General features: G+C 33.4%; 1 protein-coding gene across 1 annotated transcript in view; it reads left to right on the top strand.

The window, feature by feature from the left end:
• Positions 1 to 320: 320 nt before the first annotated feature.
• LOC123698614 (chondroitin sulfate synthase 1) overlaps positions 321 to 14,640 on the top strand; it is a 35,616-nt gene continuing 21,296 nt past the window's right edge. Inside the window, exon 1 of the mRNA XM_045645333.1 lies at positions 321 to 1,397. Within this exon, the coding sequence (XP_045501289.1) occupies positions 633 to 1,397 (765 nt within the window). The 5' untranslated portion in view covers positions 321 to 632. The remainder of the gene's footprint in view (positions 1,398 to 14,640) is intronic.

Here is a 14,640-nt window from a genome sequence, read left to right on the forward strand (position 1 = left end):
ACCTACATGACGTATGCAAGTAGTCTGATCGTTGAACACGTCATTTATGAGATCTTTGGCTCGTTAGCAGCTGCGTGGCTTCTAAGCTAGCCGTTTCCGTTTGCCGCTAGTCGTCACTTCAGATAATCCACTTTCGGACAGCGAATTGTCTATCTTTTGTTCGAGACGATGAATGGCCCTACTTCATTCGAAATCGGATCATATTAGCAAAGATAAAGACAAATTCAGCGGTTGAATACGTGTGTAAGCAGGAGCGGCGATATCGCGCGGACAACCGGAATTACCGCTGCTTGAGTTTTGTTTTGAGACGGCCGGTCCAGTTGCGCGGCAGGCGGCGCACGAGTTGGTCGTTTCGGTAGCGCAAGGTAAAATGTTTTCGCATTTCGACACGCGCCGCGCCTCACCGCGTTCGTTTCACCGATAACATCTGCAAATCCGATACTGAAGTGTGATAGCGACAGTGCCGTTCCACATTCGTTTTTTTCGTAACGTGACAATTTGTTGACCATGTGATTTGTGTGCGAAACACTGAAGCCGCTCCTGTCTTAACAAAAAGAACACATAGATATTCCGGGAATGCACACATGTGGTCGCCGGCTAACAGCGGGTGCGTTTGTTGAAGTTCTGTCACGATGCCGCGTAGGAATAAATGGATGCATCTGGTGGCTGGAGTCGTGGCCGGCGTCACGCTCGGGGTGTTCCTTAAATTATGTTTAAGGACTTCTTCGAGGACGTCCATCGAGACTTGCCCGGATGCGGCTAAGTTATACGTTCCTCCCGACCCATTAGCGGTCATAGGGTTAACGTCAGATGAAACCATACAGAATTCCAACCGGACCTTAGTGTTTGTGGGTGTGATGACAGCAGAACAATATTTAAATACGAGAGCGAAAGCTGTTTTTGAGACTTGGGCTCAGGACTTGCCCGGGCGGATAGCTTTCTTTAGTTCAGAAGTGTCTCGAGCGCCCGGTTTGCCACTGATTCCACTGCGGACCGTGGACGACAGTTACCCTCCACAGAAGAAATCTTTTCTTATGTTACTGTACATGTATGAGAATTACGGTGAAAAATTTGAATGGTTCATGCGCGCAGACGACGACGTTTACGTCAGAGGTGACAAATTAGGAGAGTTTTTGAGGTCAGTGGACAGTCGGAAGCCGCAATTTATCGGGCAGGCGGGAAGGGGCACTAGCGCGGAGCGGGATGCCCTAGCACTGGACTACAACGAAAACTTTTGTATGGGCGGACCGGGTGTGCTTATATCAAAGGAGACCTTGAGGAGAGTCGCCCCTCACGTCAAGTATTGCTTGAAGCACCTCTACACGACTCACGAAGACGTCGAACTGGGGAGGTGTGTCGCTAAATTCGCCGGCGTTTCATGCACATGGAGCTATGATGTAAGTTTGTACGATAAGCTATTATAATTCCATCATGCAATATAGGTATGCAAATTATGATTCATATCAATCGCTAAAATTTGAGCAGGGTATTCGACTTTTTGCCATGCAGTTCGGCTAATAACGGGAAAATTATAATAATTATGCGCTATCTGGATAAGTAAGTTATACTCAGAAATTTTTTGTTCCACTAAAGTTGATTATAGGTTGAGATTAGAAATTATTTGCAGAAATATTCATTTATTTTTTAGGCTCTCATTTAAACGGATTGGAATATTTTTTTTAAAGGAATTTAAATTTGAAGCTTAGAGCTTCAAATTTAAATTCTTCGAATTGGATTAAAATTAGTATTATAGGTATTATATATACCCTTAGATTATTATACCTATGTATCTTTACACAATACAATGATATCTCTAATAAATGACATTGACTTAACTATATTAAAAATGTTCGCCGGACTAATCTTTACGTATACAGACGTCTTCAGACGTACACAGATAAGTAGAAATATTATTATAGTCGTCGATTGTCCGAGTTATCGGCAAACAGTTACGATTAAAATTGAAAACCTTCAAGGAAGCTCGTGCTTCTGACGAAAGAAGTATTGAAACTATAGGTACCTAATAGATATTTAAAAATGGTAATCTATACTAATATTATAAAGCTGAAGAGTTTGTTTGTTTGTTTGAACGCGCTAATCTCGGGAACTACTGGTCCGATTTGTAAGTTAGGTAACGCCTACAGTATGGTAACGCCTTTGGTGTCGCGCGATGCATGCGGCATGCCGCCGCCAGCGTAGGTATTTACACTGCCACATGAAAATATGCTAGGGTAATAGGGTTGCAACAAATGGGAAATAAAACAATTGTGATTATTAATATTATGATGAAGTCATTTATTCATAATATTCATAATATATTCAAAATAATTGCGATTATTAAATCTGATTTTTGATATTTGTTCATAAATATAATATAATTTCATATATTGCACTGCTAAATATTTACGTGGACACTTTATTTTTGGATGTTCTTAATGTCTATTATAACATATAACTAAGTAATGCATTCGCATTGGGATGAACAATCTTATATGACAAGAATGAGAACAACATATTATACACAGCTTTGATTAAAATTCTATAGATAGAAATACAATATATCTAAAATATCTTAATAACTTCTGGGATATCGATGTAGATTTACATCCATACACAGAACAGTTTGTGCGCGCCATTATAGAACATGTAAGTATAATAAAATTATTACACAAAAAATACGAATGCGTCGTCCTTTCGCGCTAGGTACTGCAAACTTAGCGTGATTGCAGTACGCGGCCCTCGTCGCCCGACCCCCCGCCAGTTCCCCTCCGTTTCTCTGTGCAAGTACATTCGTCGCCATACTGTAGGAAATATTGTAATACTTTGCCTATACTATTGTCAATTTTATTGCATGTGCATGAACGCTTATGCAATAAATACATTATGCACTTATTTTACTAAGTATTTTGTACCGTCTTGTTATGAGGAAATTAAGCGTGAATGTATTGAAAGGTGTCCAGAAATCAGGCTGCCGCACTGATTAAATTAGGAATAAAATTATCCGAAGAGTGAAGAACCAAATCTAAAGGATTGAAATAGGGAAGAAAGTTTTTGCTTGTAAATTCAAATAGTATTCCGCTTCTTCCGCTGCTAATATTTTATAAAATAAATAAATCTTTGCACAAAACAAAGATAAAACATGAAAAAAGCGATAGTGTGTTTGTCTTTCTTTTACGTCGCATCGGAGCGATATTATGGTATCATTTTTGTATTAGGAGATAATTAGAAGGCTATAGACTATAGAGTGGTAAAGCCTACTTTTCTAAAGGTGAAATACGATACGCGGGCAAAGCCGTGAGTACGTAGACTAGTATAGGAAAAATTAAAAATAGTATAAAATAAGACAGCTTGTATTAGGAATTATCTTGGAATTACATATTTCTAATAGTTTTGATAACGGATTGGATTAATTATTTATCAAACGATAATTTGCTACCATTCTAATACAACGTGATAAAAGTGGAATCCTTATAAATTATTGTGAATGGTCTTAACGATATCCACCTGTAATTAGTTTATTATTTGAATAAAAATACGACTTGAAAATATATTAAATTATTAAATAAACAGAAAATTATTTTATCTATGTACCTACCTACTAGGCTTACCTAGGTAACGAATTAGCATTAGCATTAGAATACCACATCAAAAAAATTTTCAAGGCGTTCGAACTTCCAAGACGTTATTATTAGAATATAATACATAATATGTAGGTATACCTATGTAGCCATTTAATATGGCGTTAATAAGGTTAACAATGAATATACATTATTGTACAATGTACATATTATTATGATGATATTTTTAACGCATCGAAATCATCGTCATAGTGTAAATATATAAGTAGACCGTATTTAAATATGCATTTCGGAGATTGCAAAGTTTTATCTTGCAACTAGGTTATCTTTGACCTTCTTGTATTTATTTAGTTATTCAATTATAGATATGTAAATTTGTCGCAAGCGCATAAAATGAATACCTACGTAGGTTTGAATTATGATGACAAATTATAATTAATTTTATATCTGCAATTGTATGTTTTATATAAAAAAACTTTTCATCACGTTTAGGTCGTAAAGAATAGATTTGCTTCGTCGCAATTTTAAGAAATAAAAAAAATAACCTACTTAGGTATGTGGTTTACATGTTTTTTAAAACGTGCGTGTTTGTTTGCATTATAAAATTGAATAGTCACGCTCGATTGATTATCCTAAACATGGCAGTATGAATAGGTCGGATATAACTAAGGTTGCATTCACACTGATAATAAAATCATAAGTGTAGCTCTGTCCAAGCTTTGTCCACACGGATTAATGCATGTGTACTAGAAATGGGCATGACTTTCTGTCATGTTTTGACGTCACAGCTGTCATTTAAAACAAGTTCATTGAAATAATAGATAACTGGAAAATAATTATTAAACATGTGATGTTATGATACATTAACTTATGATTATTATATATTTACATTTTTTATTTTAAATTCAAAAGTTATTTATTCGTTTATTAAATTTTAATCTTAAATATGGCTCAGTTTGGATCCTCGACCACGTTATAAGGTTTACGTAAAATGAAAGTGGCACACGGTAGCTTTAGTTCTCCCCACATCCGATACTTTAAAGGTTTCCGTGTAAACTCATAGTTGTATTACATTATGTAGGTATTCGTAAATTCGTTTATTTTCTTCGTTCCCTTTATAAGATTTCAGTAGACTTCGTTGTTATATTTGTTAACTTGCGGTTTACTTAGATGAATTTTCGAAATAATTATTTATATCCAAAATAATGAACGGATTTGTTTTTAATTCGGTGCATAAAAGGAGTATAATATGCCCATAAATCAAAATTGCATAAGTAGCACAATAAAAAAGACGTGTGGCACACGGGGACTGCCGCGGTAAAGCTATTGCTGCATGCCTATTGGCTATTGCCTTCAACTTGAAGGCTTCAAGCCACACCTCCGAGCCCGTCGGAGTGGGGAGCGTGAGGTTTTTTCGTTACGGAATTTCTTGATTCGGTCCCCGCGCTCAAGGCCCGCGATGGAAGCTATGCAATAGCTTAAAAAATTGTTTTTGTAAAAAAAAAAGTCAATGCATTATGCAATACATTATATTCTTTTTATCAATTTAATTAGAAAGCGGATAGTATATACCTACCTATCGGTTGTAAAATGGCCAATGGGATATTAAAATTTCAAATGTTTTTACACGAAATAACTATTACAACTGTTAAAACAAAAATTTATTAACATGTTAATTACTAGACGTTTATTTATTAAAATAATGTTTAGGTTTAATTTAATTATAGAGAGTAAATAATTTTTTCAACATTAATGTGTTAGCTTTCATAATGATTTTATGTTTATTTTAGACGCAAGTAAATAATAAATAAGTCCTTTGCTAACGATTGGAATTGCATGTTTCCCTTTGACCATAGTGTAAACGTATCATACCATAGACTATGTACTAATCACGACGATAATAATAATTATTGACATATGTGCAGATACCTACACAAATGTCAATAATTATGGTATGAGGGTATATTCTACATACGCAAATTAATGAAATAACTGCGGAAAAAATTTAGAGCACGTTCACGCATAAATATTATATATACCTATCTATAAGCAGAAACATGCGTATACGTACACACTTTTATACATGTATAATTGTGTGGTTATGTAATATGTATATAATAAAGCCTTTCGGTTATTCTTGTTTATGAACAGGGATGGAAGTTTGTAAAGGAAAACAGCTTTTCAGGTATAAATAATTAAGAAGTTAGCTATTTTTATGCTTTTATTTGTAAAAACTCTTTTTTTCTTTAAACCGTTAATTCAATTTCCTGCTCAAGAGAAGAACGTAAAAAAATATTTGCTGTTTTTAAGTAGGCAGTCGGTGACCTTTCGAGAGGATAACATTACCATATTTGCAACTGATCAGTTTGTTTAATTTTTTTGTCATTCCAAAAAAAATATTTGTTCAGTCGCCAATGCGCCCACTCATTTCGAAAAAAGAATAAATGCCGTAAAAACTATTTGGTGGTTTTTTTTAATAAGTCGGTGACCTAAGTAGTCGAGGATATATTACCGCAAATAATTCAGTGACCCGTTATACGCAGTTCAATGTATCGTGAAATTCAAACGCATTTCGTTTCACAAATCGCAAACTGGTTTTGTCATGGGGTTACTTGTAATTTAGTCAAGCTGTGTGCGATTTTTTGCTTTATTTGCTCCGTGCAGGAATTCGTATCGGTGTGATTTGATTGTAATGTGAGTTATCAATTAACAGTTAATTGATGTATTAGTAGCCAACTATCATGATACTTAGAAGCTTTTTTTAAGTAGAACTGGTTGTAGGTAATTAATTATTCCTATCAACACTTAAATTAATGTAAAAGTTTTTTGTATTATAATCTATAATTAACAAAGATGCTAGTTAGCTTTTTTATTATAGTTACCGGGAAACCTTGAAGGAAAGGGGTAAATGGTAGAAATCGGGATAGCGTCAATCTCAGTATCATATACATACCTATTACAAGTTTTATCTCTGGTAGGTATATATATCTGACAGCTATTGACGAATTATTTATTCTGTGCTGATTTATTGTTGCACATGCACTAACAGTTGGTTAACACTTATTGTCTGATTCCTAGAATACAGAGGGTTAAGAAAATAAATATGTATGAACGTACATGCCTGATTAAACAGTACTTAATAAAAAAAGTGTCTTAAAAATTTTGTTTGTAGGTATGTACACTTGTAGACAATCGCGGAATTTGTTAACAGATTTTATGAGATGAACACTTGGTAAATTATAAAGTTGTAAGTGTAAAGTGTAGTTAGATGCAAATGTGGCTAAAATGAACCACTAAAATAATAAAGATGAGGCTTAGCGCCTCTTTATATTTATTATCTGTGAAGTGCCTACTCCCTAGTTTTGTTTATATAGCATACTAGCGCACATAGATAAGCTATTGGTGATTGCCGACCGTAGCCAGGTGACATAATGAGTCAGCACACTATGCACTGATGTATGTAGATGGAAATCGTGATGTATTTAGTTTTCGTTACGTTTTCATACTGTTATGACGTTTATATATTATGCGGGAGCCCGCGGTTTCATTTGCACTTATTGCAATTTGCAGTACGTACACAATTTCATGCAAATACGTTCAATTGTTTTTCGTTTAGCTCTTCCACCCATTTTAACAAAATATTATCGTTTGTAATATTGGCAGGATAGTCTGATACCTTGACAGTATTATGCCTATTCTTGCTCTTAGTTTTTAAAATGGGGAAGAAAATTTTATTTTTTATGACATTAAATATTTTAACTACAAAGTAATAATATAAATAATGTACACGATGACCTCTATTCAATGGTGTCGTCACTTGAAGCGATAGAGTGCGATAAGCGATAATCGCCAAATCTGAACCCGTTGGGTACTTCAAGACGAACGCAAGCGAGACAGATATATTTTTCGCAATTTTGCCTTCAACTTTTCAGATAAAAACTGCGTTCAATTTTGTGCATGACAAATTATTTAGAACTAGTTTTCGTGTAAAATTCACTGTTGACTCGATTTTGTACGAGATTTTTATTTTTTCCTGCCTGTTTTTCATGTAAGAAATAATTCCTATTTTAAATGTTTCAATGTTTTTGTAGCTTATTTAACTAATGACATAGGAAACAAATCTATACTTAATATTATAGCGCTGAAGAATTTGCTTGTTTGAAGTTTGAACGTGCTAATCTCTCGAACTACTGGTCCGATTTGAATAATTCTTTCGGTGTTATGTTAGATAGCCCATTTGTCGAGGAAGGCTATAGGCTATACAATATCATCTCGCTACGACCAACAGGAGCGGAACACTGCGCGTAAAACCGCGGAGCACAGCTAGTTACATACCTACATAAGTAAATCATTCCAGTAGCATGTGAGATCAAAAATTCGATAAATTATTTATCAAATCTCAATAAAATAAATGCTTCAAATAATAATTCTCCTACAAACTGCTATCTGTAACTGTACCTAAATGATAAAATATGTATCACGAATAATCAATAATAATCAATGTGTATTTTAAAATTCATTCTGCATTCTTTACCAAGTTACATTTAAATATTAAATAGGTGGTATGCACTATGCACAATATAAAATCGCAATCATCTTCGAAATCAATAATTTTATAAATGCATACAAAATTACCTTGGCAGTTTTAACTTTTAAACTTGACAAGATGATTAAAACTGACAAAAAATCGTCAGCAGGTAGTAAATCTGCCCTCATACATTTAACATAATAGAATTGCGAATAATTGTCTGTAGGTAGGTCTCTCATAGAAACGAGAAAGTCAGGTAAAGTCGTTTGTCAACCTATTGCAATTTGCAAGTTACCGTGTTTGGCGACGAGCCCGCCACGCCATATTATGCTATTTCATTTCAAACCCACTGTTACAATAAATATGAAAGTTTATTCCTTTTTCTATGTGTTTGTGGTCGTGTCCATGTTATAGTGCCATCGTGCCATCGCAACGTGTTTTGAAAATACCTATAATTGGGCATAAGTCATAACTGATACTAATCAACTAAAATATAAAATAACACATTATTTTTTTTCAGTCATGTGACATGTCCCAAGAACCTTTCACCTCATATCTTATTTTTCCTTGTAAAAATATATGTGTTTTTACTTTTTGTAATCAATGTATACCTACCTAGTGGTTTATAATATTATATATTATGTAATTACATTTCAAGAAACATATTAGTACCTATGTAAAGTTTATTACATTAAAAGTAGGCACGTTAGTAAAGCGATTTAGTATAAATAGCAAAATAATTAAATAGGAAGAAACCGTTTGCTCAGATTCGCCTTGACTAACTCGCAACGTGTTTTTGCACGTTTGTATATTTATATTGCAAACAGTGGAGTTTCTTGTACACGTGATAACCACCATGAGTTTAAATATTTCAAGACTGTCCCATGAAATAATTAAAAACAATATAATCGATACCTTTAGTATATAAAATAAAAAAAGTGCGCGTTCGCCGAGCACACGTGTCAGAAGTGAAACTTCTTTAGCAAGATTCAAGGACATCAAAATCGTCGCCATACTCCGTGACGTGACGGTATTGCCATGACGCGACCTTGAAATTTTACTCTAAACCTGTGTCTCAACGCGCCGTTATTCACTTCACCGAAGTTTCACTTCAAAAAATGCGTCAACATAAAATAAAAATATGTTTTTTTTTTCTTGCCATATAAAATTACGATCGTCAGTTATTACCTATGCTTTGCCCGGTTTCACACAAAAAAAAAACGCCAATAAAACCGCTTTAAATTTGTGTATTCGTAACAAAATAGGTAACTAATCGACCTTTTTTGCAACTTTTATTGATGACCATCACTAAATTAAATTTACCTATTTTATTTTATAACTAATTCATTTAATGGTATGTGGAATATGCTTGGGAAATATAAAACATAAATTCAAAACCAACATTTGAAGTAGCTAACATAAATTTTCATTTTTCAACGTCGTCTGTCTTCGCTAAGGTTAATTCAAGATTCTATTACGTCTGGCCGTCAAATTAAATAAAAACAAGTTGTAGACAAAGCTCATAAAGGCTATTTGTACGGTGCTCATTAAAATAGTTTTAAAATTGTCAAACACACGGAAATGGTCATTGCATTGCGTTCAGAAAATTGGAAGACCACGACGTAATTGCCGGTAAGAGGTGGAAAGTACACGCAATTATTTACCTTATTCATTTAGCAGTTGGACATGAAATTGTTTGAAGCGTTAATTTCGCCATTGAGGGCACTGTCTAACCTACATCGGTCGGGTCATCGACCCGCGGATATAGTTCATGATCAACTTCTAAAATTGAATGTCAGAATGTCGCGTCGTCTCCGAATTAGTATGTTTTTTTTATAAAAAAAAATAAAATTTAAGTTCCATTGGATAACATTTCCTTTTTTAATGATTATGCTTGTATAATATTATCGTCTCTCAACTTTTTTCTAAACACATAATTATTCAAATTTAAACTCTTTATCAGTCTATTATGGCTAATGCGACTAATGTTATTATGTATGTATTTTGTTTGCGATTTAAATGTAAAAAAAAAAAATACTTTAAAAAATAAAGATACATAGGAAAGTAACAATAGCCGCACGTAAACACGTGCTTGGAATTATTTCATTTGGCATACAATCCAGACCGCGGAATGTAAAATATTTTTTGATCACAAGTTCATATATTTTTCATATAAAATTCAATAAAATAGTATGAGTATATTTTCTCGCCGCTTTCGTAGTAAGTAGTAACTATTTAGTAATTCCTAAGTAGTAAATACTTAATATACTTTTCATGAAATTAACTTCATTTTTATGGCGATAATGAATAGCCCTTAAATTAGGACTTCAATGTCTAATCTCAATAATTATGTCTCAATAAACAAATGATACATGCGATTAAAATTCACGGTGTTTTTTTTATTGATGTTAAATCGTCAATACAATACATCCGCATTTAATATTTACCTAATCATAATCACGATGATACGTCTACATTTTTTCCTATAGTTTTTTCAATACACACGCACACCTATGATAATTTAAAAGAGCCACTAAAGTATATGTTACCACGATAAGGTATCAGACAGGTCATATATAAATTACACGCCTTAAACAATTAAACATACCTGAGTGCTTACCTGAGTGTGAAACGTATTTTATCACAAAGACAAAAAAAAAAATATAAATTAATAAATTTTGTAGAAGTCCCTCTATCTCCCTAGCTCACTAGCTCATAAATTTTTGTACTTTCAATTTATACCCAACTTAACAAATCTGTGGGAAGTCTGTGGGCATAATGTCTACTCACTACTGTCTACGCTCTGTGTTCTAATTTTAAAAAAGTCCAAAATTTTAAAAAAATTTTTAAAGTAGAGAATGCTCAATGCTCATGCTTTTATTTATGTTGAACCGATTACCTAAACTTACCGATCCCTTGTTTATTTCCCCTTTAGTATTATGATTATGACATATAAATGAAGGTATTTTAAAATAAGTACATATATCCAGTTTCCCTCACAGCCCAGTTATTTATATAATTATTAATTAGTGGTTAACACGTCACAGCAGCGTTTCACCTTGTCAAGTACAAAGTATCAGTTTATCTCGCGATTATGACAAAAACTTAATAGTTCAAGTATTTCGAGTGCTGAAGGTTAGCAGCTTCGGAATGTTCAATAGGTACAGTTACGTTTCTTAATAGTAGTAACGATGAAAATAGGAATTCATGATTCAATCTATACTAATATTATAAAGCTGAAGAGTTTGTTTGTTTGTATGTTTGTTTGTTTGAAGGCGCTAATCTCAGGAACTACTGGTCCGTTTTGAAAAATTCTTTCGATGTTAGACAGCCCATTCAGCGAAGAAGGCTATAAGTAGGCTATACATATAATATTATTATCATTACGCTTAGACCAACAGGAGCGGAGCCACGCGGGTGAAACCGCGGAGCGCAGCTAGTTTGAATATAATTATGTTTCCATACGATTGTTTTGAATCGGTAGACGTCTTTTCCGTCTGAGTTGTTAGTACATATATCTGTGAATAGAATGGTTTGTTCTTGGGATTTGTTTATTTTTTAATAGTGAATTAAATGCTTTGGTTAGGTAATGGTGGAATTGCAAAAATAAGTGTTACGCTAGCAGCACTATTAATATTTTGCACGGTTATAGGTACGTGTTTTATGTTTTAAAACGATCATAAACAATTATTAAAATAGTACATTGAATAATGATTTGTTTGTTATAAACCTAGTAGTTAATATAAACACTTGCTGCTTGAGCCGCGATAATAAATAAAAAGTTCATACTAAAAAAAATAGGTACAGAAATATGCCATACATTTTTAAACTCGGTTCAGCAGTACAAGTGATTACTTTCTAAAACAAATACACAAAGCAATAATCTACTAATAAACCACAGAACATCGATATAGTTCTGTGTGATAAACTGTATGTCTTTAAGATATTAGCACAGTATATGTATAGAAAATGATATTGTTAGACTGTGATATTAGTTTAGACTTTAGGAGATAGCAGGAGGGTATGTCTACGACAGGCAAATTAGTCTCCAAGGTTTGGTAAGAGGGTCAACAGACCAATAGGCGACATCCTTCAACTGTCTTAATTTTAATGTCTTGATTTAAAACCAATTGGTTTCTATATTGGTTAAATATCTTGTGTGCATATATACGGTACACATAGTATAAAATAATAAAGACGTTGTCGTAGTCTGTCCGTCCCTATGTATGCTGAAATCTCAAATCTTTAAAACTACGCAACAAATTTTGAGGCGGTTTTTTGATAGATAGAGTGATTCTCGAGGAAGATTTTAGACTGGTCCATTTAGAAATCTCGTGTCACATCTTTATTTTAAAACTCCTCCAAATGGCTTTTTATATTTTATTATCGGTAGAAATTAATGCTACATATGCCTTGGAATATAAATATTTGACTTTCTTCCACGTTCTCTAGGTAATTTAAAACAACACAAGTCATTAAAGCAATAACATAAATAAACACATATTATTTTTATTATATTATTACATTGTCTTTAAAATAAATCTAATAAATGATAATCGGATAACGAGTTATTTTTATTTATTTACAACGCGGTACGCTTTAATCGACAGAGTTTTAAATGGACGGATATAAATGTCGTTTTATGGTGGGATTATATTATAACCAAATTGTTATTGCTTACATCCTTCCTGAGGTACAAGTCTAAGGCTATTAACGGGATATGGTTTAAATGCCTTTGGTATCTTCATCCTTTCATGTACGTTACACGCCTCATTGAAAGTAACTGTAGCCCGCGGATGTACTCGCGTGTATCGCGGTATTGGGGTAAAAAGTAGCCAATTCAGACTATAATCCATCTCTGTACCAAAAAAAAAAACATCCAAATACCAATCCATCGTCTCTCTTCACCTACTTTTAATTATAATAAAATTTAATAAATAATCAATATTCATAACAACGAGAAGGAACATATTGTATAGAGTACTATAGAAAAAAACTATGGCTTTCTAAGGGTCAAAGATGAGATATTTATGTTCCATTCTGCAATCAATAATCAATAAAGTCTACTAAAATGATTATTATCATTGTACCTTTACAGTTCAAGTCTGTTAATTAGACTTTGCTAAACATTGCATCTACGATTCATTTGCTTTAATAACGAACATGCATCATGTGCATACAAGATGTTATTTGGAGCTTTTATCATAGTTAACTCTAAAAGAACTTAAATATTAACTAACAATAATTAGCCCATAACATTTGCAATGTAGGTACCGGATGGTTAGATGATGATAAAAATTGCTATGCTTTTGTCTGAATGAGTCCAAGTTATGGAAGCCTGATGATATATAGCATAGCCTTCCTCGATAAATGGGCTATCTAACACCGAAATAATTTTTCAAATCGGACCAGTAGTTCCCGAGATAAGCGCGTTCAAACAAACAAACAAACTCTTCAGCTTTATAATATTAGTATAGATTAGTAGGATAGTAGTAAGATATATTTATTAACTATATTTATGACGTAACTAGAAGTGCAGTTGGATCATGTTTCAGTTTCCACAACATGACACCTTCAGGTCATCAACCATCGCACGAGGAAGGCTCGAATTTACGCGTAAATAATACTTATTATTTACCATGTTTATGCAATACATTTGTATATATTAATCTATAATATAAACAGGAAATAATTTATTGTTTAAATTTGAAAATTTCACCACCAGAAAGATATTCGCTTATAATATGATGTGAAATGAGAGTTAGCTTAAGTTCTAGTTTAAAAAAAAGACGGGTTGCACTCCGGGAGTGCCGGCAGAAGTGAAAACTTGATTATTAACGTTCAGCATGTTTGATATTTTGGAATGGTATCCGTCTTACGCATGGAATATAAGGACTAAAAAAAAATCCGTCTTACGCTTTTTCGATCAGGCCACGTGTCCTGACGCGAGTTTAAGATTTTATACACAACGCCGCTAAAGAAGTTTTCACTTCAAAAAACTTCGGCTACAGGTATAAATAAATAACCACATAGGTATAACATAATACTATACTGTATAACATTCCGTTAATTTTCATTCAAACCTTGATACTTCAATAATCTCAGATAATCTCTTAACATTAACATATTGTTATAATGTCTCATTTTTATTTCAGTTATTTGACTGTGGGTCATATGTCATAACGAGTCTGTTACTGTATCCCATTCTCACATAAAATAAAACAAGATTGAAGATAATCACAATGACAAAGTAGGTGGTCTGCTCTCTAGTTAATTGTATGGCTTCACGCGAACTCAAAGCAAGGCAATAACACCAGTCTAGACCAAAATAATATCATTTCCTGTACCCATTTTCATTAGCATTGTTCGTAGTATTTACAACTTATTCAATGGAATAATGGTAACAGACAATTTTAAACCGTATCAACGTGGGATAGGTGCGTCAATGCCGTGTGTTGTTTGTTGTATATGTAATAACGTTTCTGAATACTGTTTTTATTTGCAATCAATCAAATAGATTGAATCTATTTAGAT

The sequence above is a fragment of the Colias croceus genome, chromosome 16, assembly GCF_905220415.1.
Source record: "Colias croceus chromosome 16, ilColCroc2.1".
NCBI classification, from domain to species: domain Eukaryota; kingdom Metazoa; phylum Arthropoda; class Insecta; order Lepidoptera; family Pieridae; genus Colias; species Colias croceus.